General features: G+C 40.5%; 1 protein-coding gene across 3 annotated transcripts in view; it reads right to left on the bottom strand.

Annotated features, from left to right (window-relative positions):
* Positions 1-18,408, bottom strand: part of PTPRB (protein tyrosine phosphatase receptor type B) — a 119,773-nt gene that overhangs the window by 30,064 nt on the left and 71,301 nt on the right. For all 3 annotated transcript variants that reach the window (XM_063447007.1, XM_063447008.1, XM_063447009.1), the window contains 7 exons: positions 15,641-15,907; positions 6,176-6,439; positions 3,904-4,167; positions 2,649-2,912; positions 1,609-1,872; positions 1,211-1,480; positions 35-298 (listed from right to left, as the gene is read on the bottom strand). In XM_063447007.1, coding sequence (XP_063303077.1) covers positions 35-298; positions 1,211-1,480; positions 1,609-1,872; positions 2,649-2,912; positions 3,904-4,167; positions 6,176-6,439; positions 15,641-15,907 — 1,857 coding nt within the window. The remainder of the gene's footprint in view (positions 1-34; positions 299-1,210; positions 1,481-1,608; positions 1,873-2,648; positions 2,913-3,903; positions 4,168-6,175; positions 6,440-15,640; positions 15,908-18,408) is intronic.

Below are 18,408 nucleotides of genomic sequence, written 5' to 3'. Positions count from 1 at the left end.
GATGTGGCAGGCATGTGTTACGTGCAATCATTACCTGTCCTTCCATGGATCGAGGACTCGTTGGTAAGTGGCCCGCTGTGAGTGACTATCACCATTTTGTACAGCCGACCTGGCAGTAACCCTTGGAATGAGCAATGTTGGAGAGCCTGGTTCCCAGACTTCCTGTCTTGGAGAGTGTTGTCTGGGTTATAGAGGAATATGTCATAGGAGTCTAGTTCTCCTTCTGAGCTGCTCCATGAGAATGAAAGGCTGTCGGTGCTATTTCCTGTGATTTTTAGCTCAGTTACAGCAGCAGGGACTGTAAATAGAATCAGAAACAGCAACATAAAAAAATAGAAATCTGTCATTAGAAGCTAATTAGTTATTCCAACTGGCTATCGAATAAATGAATGTATAATACAATTATCCAAAACAGGCAACCGCAGACCAAACCATTTCAGTAAATATTTAATATGGTGAATAAGTAAAGGTTACAACGATATATATATATAGAATATTGACAGAAAGTGAGTTTGTGAACACATGGAAGAAGGCAAATGCAACAGCCATAGAGTTCTCAGATGTTGCATGGGTTATCACTCTGCTAATTCCTATCATCATCTTTTAAATACAATAAGAACCTTGCATTCACCAGACTGCATTAAGGATTTCTAAAACCTTCAGAAGATTTTCAGTACATTCTGAGTCACTACAGCTGGGTTGGAGAAGTATTCTAAAGATATTTAACAGAGGTTTGGGTTTAGGGTGGGCAAGTCAGTAGATGCGTTTTACACTTCTTTCAGAAGGTGGAAGGGTAGTGTTGTAGACAACCTCTGGTGGGAGAAGGTTTCCTATTTTGTTGAGCTGTAGCTAGACACTATTCAACCTCCTAACCTATGGGTTGGTGGAAGACAGATGATAATAGACTATATGCCGCTGTGGTGATTAACTAGATGTATCAATTGGGATATATATAGATCAAGGCAAAACCTGCTACATAAGAAACACTTTCGAAAAATAGAATTACTCGAAGTACAGTTCACTACAGGCTGTACTTACAGCAGTTAAAGGAAACAAAAATCCCCTAAAGCTAATACTACCCTGAATATCTACACAACGAGGTGGACTGACACATGATTCAAGATAAACTGTTGTATTAATCCTACTGCGAGAACGATCTTCATTATATGCTTCTCTTATCCATGTCATAATTTTTATTGTAAGGGTTTACCTGTTCTCCCCTCCGCTTCTTTTGCTGTGCTGAACAATCCTCCACTGACCGTAAAGACGCGTATTTTGTATTTTTTGCCAGGCACTAACTCTTCAAACTTGTGGGTTTTGGATGTGGCAGGCACAGACTTGTTGCTTACAAGGGACCCCTGATCGGTAAGAAGAAGGATGTCGTATCTGTCTGCAACACCATCTGCACTTTCCCAGGTGACTACCAACAAATGGCTGGTGTGAGCACTACCAACAGACAATTTAGGGACTGGAACAGGGACTGAAAATATAAAAAAATAACAGATTATTTTTATAGTATATATATATATATTTATTTTTTTCATCACAGTTTACTGCATTAACTACATGTGCCAAACTGTACCGAAATGGGAACATACACAGACTTACATGCTCGTCCAAAGGCTGTTAGGTTTTTGTGTAAACCCCCGCTGTTTGTCTGTACCACCACTTTATACTGCTGTCCAGGGTCCAAGCTGCAAAAGGTATGTTCATAGACCTGCTTAGATATTGTCTGTGATTCAATCTGGTAGTTTTGGCGAAACACTGTCACAGTGTAGGAATCCACGTCACCTCCTCCTGGGGTCCAAGTTACTTTGAAACAGTTTTTCATCACGTTTGCGTTGATATGGATATTCTTAACAGCGCTGGGAACTAGGAAAGACATTTCAGATTGATTAAAAAAAAAAAGTTCTTGTACAAATGTGTCTGTGTTTTTCAAGACAGAAAGATGAATAATGCCCCTTCCTGCAAATGGTAGTACGGGCATCGCAGATCCGAGTATCCAACCAACAAATAGGAGTTACATGACACCTGACTCCTAGCCTGCACATACTAGTTAACTCCTTAGAAGTCAACTTGTACACATTACATAATACCTCACATGTGATTGGACAGCATTGTGGAATATGGTAGAGCCTTGCATCTTGTACATACTAGTTAAGCCATCCAATGCCTGTAGGTGTCCATCTGTCCATCCAGTTTGATTTTTTTAGAATTTTCTCTATTATAATATTTAACTGGTGCCCTGCTTCTTGCTAAAGGTTTATAACAAAATTGTGTAAAAAGCAGAGTGGATAAGACATGTTGAATGTGAGCATATTAGATGTGTATAAAATTACTCTGCAAGACAAATCTGTCTCGGTTAGTTTCACACTTTGTAATTGTATTTACACCTGTAGCTCATGTTTTTCTTTACTCTTTAACCTCTGTAATTCAAGATTCTTGACCAAAGGTCTCTTGATCAAGGCTTAAAGATACATCTAACAATGACATGATATTAATGATAAGTTGATAAATGATAGTCCAAAAGATAGATCCTCAAATGAACTACTACTACACAAATGATCCTTTCCCAACAGCCTTTATTGTCTTACAAACACTTATTTCATGAATGGAGCCAATATCATGTTAATTCCAGACGTTTATACCTGTCAACCCTTCCACAAATGTTGCCTTCTGTGCGTCTCCACTAAATGTCAAGACAACAATTTTGTAAAGACGGCCTGGAGTAAGAGAGGTGAAACGGTATTCGCCAGCAGTGTTGCTCAGGGTTATGGGTGGGAGAACCTTCATGTCATTGAAGAGGAGCTGAATCTCGTAGCGGTCCACATCCCCATCAGGTCTTGACCAGGTGACATGCAGTTCTTCACTACTTCTGCTAGCTAACGTGAGCTTCTTCACAATCTCAGGGACTAAGAACAGATAGTAAAAAAACAAAGTTGTCAGATAAGAAAGAAATATGTTATCACCTGTTTATAGGAACCCTTTCAACTGTGTTTCCTAACTGCTTTTGGATAGTGACCCAAATTTTTGGTCCCAAAAAAAGAGGGGTTTGGGGGGGGTTATAAACCCCTAATTTACAAGAAACTTTACTTATCTTACACAGACAGCATTGCAAGCATAGAAAATGTATGTAATGGCTCAGGTTATCTGCTGAGGTCACTTATGGGTGGAATTGAGTATTGAGGGAAGAGGAGGAAACAAGAACTTTTTTTCTGAGCTAGCTAATAACACACCAATGGCACTGGCAAAGGTGAAGTTGCACCTCTAGCAGCAGAGGGTTTAAATGCTGTATGTGCAGCATCTCATAGCGAATCACTCCACATACCACTGAATTGAATATGGGGGAAACGACAGGGTTATTCACTAAACTGAGAATTCAATGTGAATTTTCAATTTAAGGCCAAAACAGCCGAAGCATAGCTGAATTAAAGACTTTTTTCTAGTCCACCTATTTTGCAATTAAGAAAATCACTTTGAATTCTCATTATAGTGAATAATCCTGATAGTTTACATTTCTCCATTTCTTTTTATGCTTCCTCTTGCTGATTGACAGGTGAAAAGGGTGGAGCTTGTAACAATGATTTCCAATAAGCTACGATGGAGGACAAATAATTACAGAAGTTTACATTTGTTACATACAGAGGATAGATGAAAACACAATATTAAAAATCCTGGAAACTGACGGTTCACCTTTAACAGTGACAACATTCGAAGGAATGTAAAAACAGATACAATGGAAGCAGCCATCCCCAAAAATATAGAGTTATCTACCTCAAAATGATACCGCTAACACTTTGCTAATACTTTAGGCATTTTTATGGCATTAGTTAGTGAGTTCAACATTGTCTACGTGATGTAATTCACACAATCTCACCCTTTAGTAAAATCTGAGGGACTTACAAGTTCTGCCGCTAGCCGTGGTGCTGGTCTCATATTTCCCACTCTTGGTGCTAATGGTGATACTGTACAGTCTTCCTGGCACAAGGTTTGTAAAGACACATTCGTTTTCAGATTTGGTAACTATTTTGGTTTCAATGAAATTATTTTTGTTTTTAATGGTCACTTGGTAGTTATCAAAGTCCCCAGTGGCGTGCAGCCAGGACACCTTGAGATAGTCACTTCGAGCTGCATTGCTTACAGCAAGTCCCTCGACAGCAGAAGGAACTGGAAAATAAACAGAGGAATGAGCAATAATTATACATAAAAACTAATGTTCTGTGTATGTCATTAAGTATTTTTTCCTCTTTCTGTAATATTATTATTAAAATGGATTACGATACCAGTTTCGAATACAAAACACTAGAAATAATACTATTTCTTCTGAGTAAAGGTTGCTTAAACAATTAAAAACAAATACATTAAAATGATAAATTATTCATTTAATTTTGTTAGAATTTATTTGGGATGTCTACTTTGTATCCTGCTGGCGTCCTGATTTCACACATCCTAGCTGGAGATTGTACCACAGGTTTTATGCTCTGCTAAATGTAAGAAGGATACTTACTTTTTTTCTGGATGATTATTTATATACATTTTGCACGATTGTATATTTCTGTTTTTTTTTGTCTCTATATATTATTTTGCCATCTGGAGATACAGCACCATCATCACAGAGTATATCCCGAGAAGGCAATTGTAGTGTCCTTGCTAAATACAGCAGAGCTCTTAGCAGCTCTTAAAAGTGTGAGTGCGGTTGTACTATTATTGTCATACCTAGTTATCTTATTATATGTTTTGCATTATTATTGGTTTATTGCTTTTGTTTTTAAGTTATTGGACAATTTAGTCCAGAAGGTCCCCCCTTATCTTTAATATATGTATGTATATTTTTTGTATCCTTATACATAAGGGTTAATGTTTTTTTTTTTAAAGGCCCGGTTTATCAATTATCCGGATTTTACCCTTTAAAAAGAAATGCCCGTTATCACAGAAACAAAATTGGATTTTTAATGCATCAAATGACAGCAAGGCTTTAAAGAATTGCCAATCTAAGTGAGCAGGATAGTTTATGCTGGTATAAGGTCTTAGGGGACATGATAATAATGTTGTCAAGAAATGCTATTGGTCCTTAAAGGGTGAATGAAGTTACTCATTAAGAAAGATATAATTATCCAAACATGCAAAGGAACGTGCTATCACTATGATAAAAGTGAATGCAGTGCACTACGTGGACGATTAAGTGACTACACTCCCAGAAGGTCTGCATTTCTACTGAGTTCAAGTGTTTTAGACAATGACTAAATCTCATTCTTCAGCCCAGATGAAAGTTGTGTAATTTTTGAAATAGCTAAGGACACAATTAAAGGAAAAAGAAAGTGCAGATGGGATCACCAGTTAAAGAGACCGGAGACGCTTTCTATTTCCCAGGAGACCTAAGAGTAGACAAATTAAGTTTGATAGCATTGTAGCACATAACGTAACATTTTAGTCTGAAATTGCACACCTTCACTTAGAGCAACTTCACTTATCTGGCTATTCACTGCTGGCGTATTCCACTCTATAAAACTCTTTACAGGGTGTCGGTAGTTCAAAAATACATATTTACCTATCCCCTTTCTGATAAAATTAATGTGTTCTGGCAGTGCTTTTAAACTCAGAGTTTAGAAAATTTGCCTGGTTTATTGGTTCTAGGCTAGTCTTGTGTGATTGGGCTAGTCTTGCATTCTCATATGCAAATGGGATTTGTTCTCTCTGTAACTGGAGATGTGAGCTAAAAGTTGTGGGCACCTGAGTGGGGACAAGCATTCTCTTACATTCTTTTTTTTCGTTTCTTTTGCTTATACTCTAAATCAGGAATTGTGACGAATCGATAAGGGACTAGCACATTTTTGGCCAAAATTCACAAGTTGGAAAATTAGCAGAGATGTTTTTTTTTTTTTTTTGGCTATTGTGGCTTATAAAAAGCAATTCTATATTAAATTCTCCACAATTCTCATTTTAACAAATTAGCCCATTAACAGATGCATTCCACCATATTCCATGTTAAAAACAGTTCTTAACCCTGATCTTTACAAAGAAAACTTGCAAAAGTAAATATAATATTCTGTTTAATGGTCAAGTAGCAGATCAGGATTTTTCAAGAGACAGAAAACTTAGTTCATATGTATTGGTAACAAACGAAACAAAACAAAACAAAACTAAAAACTATAAATTCCAGCTGCTGGAACCTCACCTGTCCATTCTTGACTGAAAGCGTAGTTCTCAAACTCTCCACTTTTTGTGATGACTGTGACATTGTAGAGTCGCCCGGGATCGAGAGAGATGAAGGAACATTCAGTGGTAGTTTTGGGAAATGCTTTTTTTTGTATCAGGTTACCATCGTGAGTTAGCGTTACTAAATAGCTATCCACATCGCCAACAGCTGGAAGCCAAGAAATGCTGAGGTGACGGCTTTGCCCAAAATTATTGACTGTTACTCCGCTTACACTGGAGGGAACTGGAATATAGAAATCAATGTTATGATTAGCATAAACATATAGTTACAGAATTGTACACGTCTGCATTAATTATTAGACAGTTTAGGAGACTTTTCTTGACAAACTCCATGCGCTTCTGACAGGCAAAACAGATATGGATAGATAGATAGATACATACATACATATATATATAGACAGACTTAGTAGAATTTCCGTCTATATGCCCGCCTATCTATCTATCTATCTATCTATCTATCTGTCTGTCTGTCTGTCTGTCTGTCTGTCTGTCTGTCTGTCTGTCTGTCTATCTATCTATCTATCTATCTGCCCGTCTCTCTCTCTATCTATCTACATACCTACAATTGTTTAAAAGGAGAAATGGCTATAGCAGAGTGACCACAATGCCATTGACACAATAACTGACTACATCCCTTATATACCACTTAAGAGGACATTGGTAAGAAAATGTAAATCCAACTTCAAGCCAGCGGCTGAAGCACATTCATCCATTATATATTATTATTATTCTTGCCATTCATATAGCACCAACAGATTCCGTAGAGCTTTACAATATTATGAGAGGGGAGATTTAACTATAACTAGGACAATTACAAGAAAAAGTGGTGTACAATACACATTAGGACAGGAAATAGCAATCAAATAAGGTGGGAGTGAAGCAGAGCTGGAGGAGAGAGTAAAGCGCTGCCCTTTAGGAGAGAGAAAGAGGCAGGTATGTGAGGTAGAGGTTACTCTGGGAGGCCATAAGTTTTCCTAAAGTGATGGGTTTTAAGGCACTTCTCAAACGATTTAAGACTAAGGGAGAGTCTGATGGCGGTAGGCAGGCTATTCCATAGGAAGGGAGCCGCCCGCGAAAAGTCCTGCAAGCATGAGTTGGCCGTACGGGAGCGAGCAGCGGACAGGAGAAGGTCACAGACAGAGCAGAGAGACCGAGGAGGGGCATACCTATGGATCTGTGAAGAGATATAAGAGGGGCTAGAATTGTTCAATGCTTTATAGGTATGGGTTAACACTTTGAATTGACTCCTATAAGATACAGGAAGCCAATGTAAGGACTGACAGAGGAGTGAGGTGTGAAAAGACCGACTAGGGAGGAAAATCTGTCTGGTGGCAGCATTTATTACAGACTGTAGCAGGGCAATACGGCTTTTGGGAAGAACAATTAGGAGAGGGTTACAATAATCCATGCGGGAAATTACTACAGCATGGACAAGCTCCTTGGTAGCATCTTGTGTAAGAAAAAGGCGGATGCGCGTTATGCTTTTAAGATGAAATCTACCGGATATGGCAACATACTGGATGGGAGGCTCAAAGGAGAGGCCAGAATCAAGTATGACGCCAAGACAGCACGCTTGCAAAGATGGACTTATGTGGATACCACTAACTTGAAGGGAGAACCAAAGAGGAGGATCATTATTAGGAGGAGGAAAGACAAGGTTTTAGAGTTTTAGAGAGATTGAGTTTCAGAAAGTGGGAGGACATCCAGTCAGAGATGGAAGAAAGGCAAGCAGTGACACATTGCAGGATTGCAGGGGAGAGGTCCGGAGAGGAGAGATATATCTGGGTATCATCAGCGTACAGGTGGTAGTGGAATCCAAATGAGGTAATAAGTTTGCTGAGTGAGGCAGTATAAAGAAAAAATAGAAGGGGACCAAGGAAGAGCCTTGGGGGACTCCAACCGAGATAGGACAAGGGGAGGAGGTATCGTTAGAAAAGGAGACAATGAATGAGCGTTGGGAGAGATAAGAGAAAAAAACCACGAGAGGACAGAGTCACAGAGACCAAGTGATTGAAGAGTTTAATGAAGGAGAGCATGATCAATTGTGTCAAAGGCAGCAAAAAGAGGAAGAATTAGTATGGAGTAGTGGCCTTTGCATTTTGCTGCGATTATTTTGTTAGTAACTTTGATAAGGGCAGTCTCAGTAGAGTGGAGAGGGAGTTAGCCAGATTGAAGAGGATCAAGGAGAGAGTTGGAATTGAGGAAGTGAGACATACGGGTAAAGACAAGTCTTTACAGAAGCTTTGAGGAAAAAGGGAGCAGGGATATGGGACGATAGTTAGAGAGGGAGGACAGGTCAAGGGACATTTTTTTCAGGATAGGTACTACAGTGGCATGTTTAAGGTCAGCAGGGACAATGCCAGAAAAAGAAAGAGCAGTTAAAGATGTGTGTTAAGGAAGGCACAAGACAAGGGGAGAGAGATCTGATAAGGTGAGATGAAACAGGATTGAGCGGGCAAGTGGTAGGGCGAGAAGAAAGGAGAAGCACAGCCACCTCTTGCTCAGTAGTCGGGGAGAGAGTCTGAAGGGTAGGAAAGGCATGATCTATGTGTGGTTGAGAAAGAGAACGGCAAGGTGGGGAGAATTCTTTCCTTAGCTGTTCAATCTTGCCGGTAAAGTAGCATGTAAAACTATCGTCTGTAAGGTTAGTTTGGGGGGTGGCCACAGCAGGGTGAAGAAGAGAGTTAAAGGTGTCGAAGAGACGGGTTAATGGGAATATTGAAGTCCCCGAGAATTAGGGATGGAATATTAGAAGAGAGGACGTAGGGTAGTCAGGCAGCAAAGTGGTCAAGGAAGAGGAGAGGGGAATCAGGGGGGCGATAAATAACGGCAATGTTAACAGACAAAGGTTTGAAAAGGCGAATCAAATATAACACTATCAAGGCAAATCCAGAACAGGCAAAATAATGATATAGGCACAACAGTACTTTCTCTTAATAACATAAACCTTTAACTTTATTAACCATCAAATTACCAGTCGGTCTTAGATGACTGTCTTTTATTTAAAACCACCTACTTACATATCCTTCCTCAGGACTGGACCCGGAGGATGACTTTTGCCCCCAATGCAATATAACACCACAACAATATAATTAAAATATAATCAAAGGATGCAGGACAGGGGTCCGTCCGCACTGCTCCTGCCTCAATAACTGCTGACAGGATTGCGCTCCCTCGGCTGCATTTTAGTCTTTCCTGGTTTCCCGTGCTTTTCATGATCACGGCCTTCACCCAATCCCAGGCCAGCTCCTTTCCCAGCAACAGCATATTTGTTTGCTGAGATAGCCAATTTTAAGTAGCCTTCTAAAATATAAAACAGTATTTTTGTGTTTGTGATTCCTTAATCTGTATTTTGTATAAATTCTGGTCTCTACCGCAGCACCATTGCTGAGAAAAGCATGTTCCGGGTGTGCCCCCAATTCCCTTTTTCCCCCATGTATGTTTTGAGTCCATACAAGATTCCTTTTAGGTTGAGCTCCCCGCTAGTTTCAGAGGCCCCTTTGGAGGTGATCACCGGAAACTATAAATTTGATTAGATTTTGCATAGCAATGTCCCTTTAATTACAATTTTCATTTGAGCATATGTATGTGCGTTGTGACTATACACATCAAAGCACTATCATTTAAATCGTTTAGCTTTGACACTGTATTTTCTGAATTGTGTTTTTTATCACATTAATTGTGCATTTTATACATTCACAAGGCTCTTGTAAAATATTAATTAAATACACTTTAGTTAATTTAGCACTAGCACTATTTAATTTGTCTCCCACGTTGGAATTAATGTAGGACCCACCGATTGTGGGATACTGTGAAGTAGTGATGGGCTTAACACAATATGGCCATATGATGTAAATTAATCCCCATAATTGTTTGCTGAGAGAGGCAATTTTAAGTAAAATTAAAAACTGTATTTTTGTATGCAACGCCAAACTGCCAAATATCTAAAACTTTGCTGGATTCTCTATATCAATGACTATAAGGCAGTTTAACTCCTTCCTTGCCACCATACATACACGCCACAGTGCTTAATGCCTGCCGGCTTCGAAAAACTAATACACTCAAAGTCTGCTCAACTGCTTTACAAATTCCTGCAAAAATAGAGGACTCTTCTGCCCTCCGGTGGTTACAAAACATAACTGCAAACTGGACTGTGAACACTGACAGCAAGTGCTGACAGACTGCACGTTAACTCATATTTTATTTTCTTAGCACACTACAAGCCCATTGTTTTATATGTTTACTAATGTCCCTTGAGTGCAGGAAAATAATCACTGGAGGAAGGAAACGGCGTGATTAAGTTCACATAACTTCGATCCTAAGGATTTTGCTGATCTTGTGTGATTAAACACTATTCTTGCCCTATTGCTCTGGCTTCCTTACTTTGACATTTTTTGACTTAGTCTATATCCTTTCTCCTCCCATAACATCTTCTGCACATACTTATTGCGTATTTACAACGTTTATGTAAGGTACATGTTCTCTCTTTCTATGTACTGGTCATTTTGTTCCCCCCAGTTCTGTATTACTGATTTGTTGTCAATTTGTTTTCTTGGCTCACTGCAATCAGTAGAATTTGCACACAACGATATTGTTCTCAATTCTGTTTAATTTTCTTGCTGTCACTCTGTGCTTCGTATGTTTCTTAAGTACATCTCAATAAAGTACAAACCTTATACACACTGGGTGAGAGAAATTTGTGCATGTGTCCTTAGTGGATTTGGTTTTCTGTTGTGCAAAACTTAATTCTTTGTTAAAATCTTATATTGTGTTATATAGAGATTTTTTTTTTTTTTTAAAGTTAAAAAAAAAAGTTTTTGGGGGGTAGTTTTTCATTAGTAGCATGTTTGTTACTAGCATATCTATAACGGTTAGGTTATTGTGCACTATAAATGTTACTCAGAATTACAACCTGTAACTGAAACTCTGTACATAAATCACAAAAACCTTAAAGGAACACTATAGGGTCAGGAACACAACCATGTATTCCTGACCCTATAGTGCTAACCCCACCATTTAGGTGGCTTGCCCCCCCTCAAACCCATTAAATCAATGAAAACTCACCTTATTTCCAGGGCCGCGTGGGTCCGCTGGCACTGTCCCTGACCACTTGGTGAAATCATCACAATTGCCGATTTTTAGCCAATCCAATGCTTTCCCTAATGCAGAGCGTGGAGACGCTGTACGGCAGTGCTGCCTACTATGCAGCACTGAGCCAGGAAGCACCTCCAGTGGCCACTTGGAGGTGTCCCTAGGGGCAATGTAAACACTGATTTTTCTCTGAAAAGGAGGTGTTTGCATTAAAAAGCCTGCATGTAATGATTATACTCACCAGAACAACTACATTAAGCTGTAGTTGTTCTGGTGACTATAGTGTAGTTTTAATGAAAATTTGGAATGCACTCACACAAACATTGAAATGGTTTTACACAATTATATTGGTTTTAAACGTAACTTGATAAATGCCACATTTTATTATTAGTGTTACAAACCCAAGTAAATCAACAGCCAGACAAGAATAATTGAAAAGGGCTTAATGAAAGTTTAGCTAAATGAATATGTGTATATACAGTTGCAAGAAAAACTATGTGAACCCTTTGGAATGAAATTGATTTCTGCACAAATTGGTCATAAAATGTGAACTGATCATCATCTAAGTCACAACAATCGACAATCACAGTCTGCTTAAACTAATAACACACAAAGAATGAAATGTTGCCATGTTTTTTATTGAACACACCATGTAAACATTCACAGTGCAGGTGGAAAAAGTATGTGAACCCTTGGATTTAATAACTGGTTGAACCTCCTTTGGCAGCAATAACTTCAACCAAACGTTTCCTGTAGTTGCAGATCAGACGTGCACAACGGTCAGGAGTAATTCTTGACCATTCCTCTATACAGAACTGTGTCAGTTCAGCAATATTCTTGGAATGTCTGGTGTGAATCACTTTCTTGAGGTCATGCCACAGCATCTCAATCGGGTTGAGGTCAGGACTCTGACTGGGCCACTTCAGAAGGTGTATTTTTTCTGTTTAAGCCATTCTGTTGTTGATTTACTTCTATGCTTTGGGTCATTGTTCTGTTGCAACACCCATCTTCTGTTGAACTTCAGCTGGTAGACAAATGGCCTTAGGTTCTCCTGCAAAACTTGGGAATTCATTTTTCCTTCGATGATAGCAATCCGTCCAGGCCCTGACGCAGCAAAGCAGCCCCAAACCATGATGCCCCCACCACCATACTTCACAGTTGGGATGAGGTTTTGATGTTGGTGTGCTGTGCCTCTTTTTCGCCACACATAGTGTTGTGTGTTTCTTCCAAACAACTCAACTTTGGTTTCATCTGTCCACAGAATATTTTGCCAGTACTGCTGTGGAACATCCAGGTGCTCTTGTGCAAACTGTAAACGTGCAGCAATGTTTTGTTTGGACAGCAGTGGCTTCCTCTGTGGTATCTTTCCATGAAATCCATTCTTGTTTAGTGTTTTACGTATTGTAGATTCGCTAACAGGGATGTTAGCATTGCCAGTGACTTTTGTAAGTCTTTAGCTGACACTCTAGGATTCTTCTTCACCTCATTGAGCAGTCATCTTTACAGGACGGCCACTCCTAGTGAGAGTAGCAGCAGTGCTGAACTTTCTCCATTTATAGACAATTTGTCCTACCGTGGACTGATGAACAGCAAGGCTTTTGGAGATACTTTTATAACCCTTTCCAGCTTTATGCAAGTCAACAATTCTTAATCGTAGGTCTTCTGAGAGCTCTTTTGTGCGAGGCATCATTCACATCAGGCAATGATTCTTGTGAAAAGCAAACCCAGAACTGGTGTGTGTTTTTTATAGGGCAGGGCAGCTGTAACCAACACCTCCAATCTCATCTCATTGATTGAACTCCAGTTGGCTGACATCTCACTCCAATTAGCTCTTGGAGATGTCATTAGTCTAGGGGTTCACATACATTTTACACCTGCACTGTGAATGTTTACATGGTGTGTTCACAATAAAAACATGGCAACATTTCATTCTTTGTGTGTTATTAGTTTAAGCAGACTGTGATTGTCTATTGTTGTGACTTAGATGATGATCAGATCACATTTTGTGACCAATTTGTGCAGAAATCCATGTCATTCCAAAGGGTTCACATACTTTTTCTTGCAACTATATATATATATAATCCATGTGTCCCTATCCTAGCCACAACAACATGTGGAGCTCTCTGTGTGACACATTTACAGCAGCTGGCTGGCCACTGTCAATGAAGCTGTAGAATTTAACACTGGGCCACTAGCCAACCATGACTATGCTAACACACATTGATGCACAGATGCACCATGCTCACGCTAAGCAAAAAAATTACACAAAACACAAAGTGATATCACAAAATAGCTGCCCAAACTGAGAATCATGCAGTAGCTGGCAGGGGAGCGACGGTCTAGCGGCATAAAATCATACAAAACCAAAAGGACCAATTTGCCACAGCCCTACCCTGCTATCCTTTCAATGAAAGTGAGGAATATTCACACTTGTGCCCAATTTACAATGTACACTGAACAAAATGATAAACGTAACACTTTTGTTTTTGTCCCCATTTTTCATGAGCTGAACTCAAAGATCCAAGACTTTTTCTATGTACACAAAAGTCCTATTTCTCTCAAATATTGTTCACAAATCTGTCTAAATCTGTGTTAGTGAGCACTTCTCCTTTGCCGAGATAATCCATCCACCTCACAGGTGTGGCATATCAAGATGCTGATTAGACAGCATGATTATTACACAGGTGTGCCTTAGGCTGGCCACAATAAAAAGCCACTCTAAAATATGCAGTTTATCACACAGTACAATGCCACAGATGTCGCATGTTTTGAGGGAGCGTGCAATTGGCATGCTGACTGCAGGAATGTCCACGGGAGCTGTTGCCCCTGAATTGAATGTTAATTTCTCTACCATAAGCCGTCTCCAAAGACGTTTTAGAGAATTTGGCAGTACATCCAACCGGCTTTACAACCGCAGACCACGTGTAACCACAACAGCCGAGGACCTCCACATCCAGCATCTTCACCTCCAAGATCATCTGAGACCAGCCACCCGGACAGCTGCTGTAACAATTGGTTTGCATAACCAAAGAATTTCTGCACAAACGGTCAGAAACCGGCTGAAGGAAGCACATCTGCATGCTCGTCGTCCTCATCGGGATCTCGACCTGATTGCAGTTCGTTGTCGTAACTGACTTGAGTGGGCAAATGCTCACATTCGATGGTGTCTGACACTTTGGAGAGGTGTTCTCTTCACGGATGAATCCTGTTTTTCACTGTACAGGGCAGATGGCAGACAGTGTGTATGGCGTTGTGTGGGTGAGCGGTTTGCTGATGTCAACGTTGTGGATTGAGTGGCCCATGGTGGCAGGCGTATGTTATGGACAACGAACACAGGTGCATTTTATTGATGGCATTTTGAATGCACAGAGAACAGTGACGAGATCCTGAGGCCCATTGTTGTGCCATTCATCCACGACCATCACCTCATGTTGCAGCATGATAATGCACGGCCCCATGTTGCAAGGATCTGTACACAATTCCTGGAAGCTGAAATCATCCCAGTTCTTGCATGGACATGTCACCCATTGAGCACAACAGCGTGTTCAGGGTCCTGCCAATATCCAGTAACTTCGCACAGCCATTGAAGAGGAGTGGACCAACATTCCACAGGCCACAATCAACAACCTGATCAACTCTATGTTGCACTGCGTGAGGCAAATGGTGGTCACACCAGATACTGACTGGTTTTTGGACCCCTGGACCTCCTCAATACAGTAAAATTGGCTTTTTATTGTGGCCAGCCTAAGGCACACCTGTGCAATAATCATGTTGTCTAATCAGCATCTTGATATGCCACACCTGTGAGGAGGATGGATTATGTGGGCTCACTAACAGATTTGTGAAAAATATTTGAGAGAAATAGGACTTTTGTTGTGTCTATAGAAAATGTCTTAGATCTTTGAGTTCAGCTCATGAAAAATGGGGGCAAAAACAAAAGTGTTGTGTTAATAATTTTGTTGAGTGTATAATAGAGGATATGATAAATTGCCTTTCCACTAAATATTGGAATGTTTGTGCCCATTCCTTTTGGGATATACAAACAATAAACAAATATAGGAAAATAAGCATTAGGCTAATAATTCTTCTACAAAACCATCTAGGTGGAGGTTGATAGGTAAAGTCCTAATAAAATACTTTAGCGGATAGCCAATCTACCCTCCAATTTTTTGTTTTCCTTTCCCCTGAGTGCTTCCCCTCGGGCCTATTGATGCCCAATGTTACTTGGAACCTAAAAGTCTCAACAATATAACATTTACATTTCACCAGTTCCTTCCTTTTGTTCCTGTTGTTTTTTTTCATGTTTGCACTCATTAATCAAACGATTTCTTACCTGTTCTTCCCTCTGCAATGGTCTGTCTTGATGAGATGCCTCCACTCACAGGAGTCACCACAACGGAATATAGTCCTCCTGGTTTGAGTGAGTGGAAATTGTACCTATTGGTTTTACTGGACACAGTCTCATTTTTAATGACAATATTCTCGTGGATCAGCAGAACTTGGTAGGAGTCCACATCGCCTCGGCCTCTTGTCCAGTCAGTTTGTAATTTTGTACTGGTCCCCATATTTGACACATTAAGGGTAGTTACCTGGGCTGGCACTGAATTAAAGATATGAAATGTATACATTTAATAAAAGAAGATTAAAAACAAACAAATAATATTAAAATAATGTAAAACACTTGATGTTTGTACATTCTACCCTGCACAAGATGCAGTTTGAAATGCTCCATAATCTAATAAGTAGGGGAACAACTGCCATAACCCATGGTTTGCTCTAATTGGGGTTGGAGGCTTAAAAATAAACTTGCAGTGCCTTACATCGCCTATGGTTACCAGCAACTCTGTTGGTGAGATGCCCTCAACGGCTTTTTTGGACCTTTTGATATATCTTTTTTGATGAGTTCTAGTTTTGTATATTTACTAACCTCGTTGTAGTAGTAGGGTGGGTAAGTCTCAATGTGTCGCAAATATTTGTATTTTGCCATTGAGTTAAAAGGCCCTTGGGTCTGACACTGTAAACTTGGATCTTGTAATATGTTCTCAAGATCAGTCTCAAGTAAAGTGTCATATGATCTTTGTGTACATGATTTTTTAAACTATTAAGATTCATTTAAGCTTCTTAATATCCCAGAAACATTTTTGATTGGGTATATTAGATCTGTCTGAAAACATTATAGCAGCGACACTAGAGTGACACTGAAGTTGGAAAAAAGTAATTAGCCCAATATAGAAATATTTTCAAAGATGCACTCATCTATTGTGTTGGCACAGCAGACACCAGGCCGCCATATTGCCAGGCAATGGACAGTGGGTAGCCATTTTGTCAGGGCAATAAGCAACTGTCAGGGTACCTGTGGTCTCTACCTCCAAAAGAGGTAGAGACTTAGCTGTTCCACCATTCAGACGGTCTGATGACTCCCTTCCCTGCGGTATATCCGGTCATGCAAGGCCGGCCGCGAGGGAGTGACTGCCTTTTACACCATCTAGGCAGGAAGTCATCATCAGGACACTCCCCCGGATCGACCTGTCAGTCAATTGCTGCAGGACCAATCAGGACGTCTCGGAGGTGTGGTTACTGCTCTGAACAGGGTATTTAACAGAGCTTCCTTCATTAGCTCATTGCCCTGTCGTGGTTCTAGCTTGTTCTAGTCACTCAGTGCTTGTGTTTTCTATTATCCCTTTTGGTTTTGACCCGGCTTGTTTACCTTACTCTGCTTATCTCTGTTACCCTTGATTCGGCTTGTCTCTCGCTTACCTGTCTTCTGTTACCCTCGACCTCGGCTTGTCTTTGACCATTCTATACTGTACTACTTACGTTAGTCCGGCCATTCTAAGGTCCGGTATACGTATCTGGCTACTGTTTGTACTCTGCGTGTTGGATCCCTGTCCCGATCCTGACATTACGACAGGGCCAATGGATCCTGCAAGTACAAACAGTCAGCTGGCTGCTCCTGATCCTAGGTTTGAAGCCATGGATCACAGAATGGATCAGATGGCGCTTGCGCTACAGGCTCTATTAGCTGGTGCCAATAACCCACCAGAGGAGATACGTAATACCCCTGTTTCTCCTGTCGGTTCAGGTCTAGAGGTAGCCACAGTGGGTGCTTCTTCGCACATTACCCCCCCAGTACGCTATGGTGGGGCTCCTGAGAAGTGTCGTGGTTTTTTAAACCAAATTAGTATCCACTTTGAATTGCAACCTCGCTCTTATCCTACAGATAGGGCAAAAGTAGGATTTATTATCACCCTACTCATTGAGAAAGCTCTGAGATGGGCCAACCCACTATGGGAGAACGATAATCCATTAGTTTATAACTATAACGCATTTGTAGCTGCTTTTAGAAGAACATTTGACCCTCCAGGTAGAAAGGTTAATGCAGCCAGATTACTGTTGCGCCTGAGACAGGAGAACCAAACACTGGTGGATTATGCACTAGAGTTCAGGTCTCTGGCGGCAGAAATCAAGTGGAATGAGCAGGCGTATATGGATGTATTTTTGAATGGCCTATCTGATGTAATCCTTGATGAGGTTACTACCAGAGAACTCCCTGAGAATTTAGAGGATTTAATTTCATTCATCTCTCGTATAGATGAACGTCTAAGAGAGAGACAGAACACTCGAGAGAGGAACCAGAGACCTTCTTTTAGGTTAGCTCCCGCTGTTCCAAGTCCTGACTCCACGATATCTTTGCTTACTGAACCTATGCAGAAAGGGTATACCCGCCTCTCTGAGGAGGAAAGACAGCACAGGAGAAGAGAGGGTTTGTGTATGTATTGTGGAGCCAAGGGTCATTTACTCTCGAACTGTTCTAACCGCCCGGGAAACGCTCGCACCTAAGTCTCTCTAGAGGACAGGCCTTGGGTGTTTCTATTTTGTCCTCTACTCCTGATTATAAAGATCACAGGCTTCTGCTACCAGTTTCCTTAACTTGGGGGAAGGAAGTAGTAAAGGCTATGGCATTGATAGATTCCGGTGCTGCTGAGAATTTTATCGACCAAGCCTTTGCTAGTAAGAACAATTTCCCATCCCAGCTAAGGGAGACACCTTTGGCCGTTGAGGCCATAGATGGTAGACCACTACTAGACCCTGTTATCTTTC

This window comes from Pelobates fuscus, chromosome 3 (assembly GCF_036172605.1).
Source record: "Pelobates fuscus isolate aPelFus1 chromosome 3, aPelFus1.pri, whole genome shotgun sequence".
NCBI classification, from domain to species: Eukaryota; Metazoa; Chordata; class Amphibia; order Anura; family Pelobatidae; genus Pelobates; species Pelobates fuscus.
The sequence above is the reverse complement of the archived record's forward strand: the minus strand, read 5'-3'. Positions and strand labels throughout refer to the sequence as shown.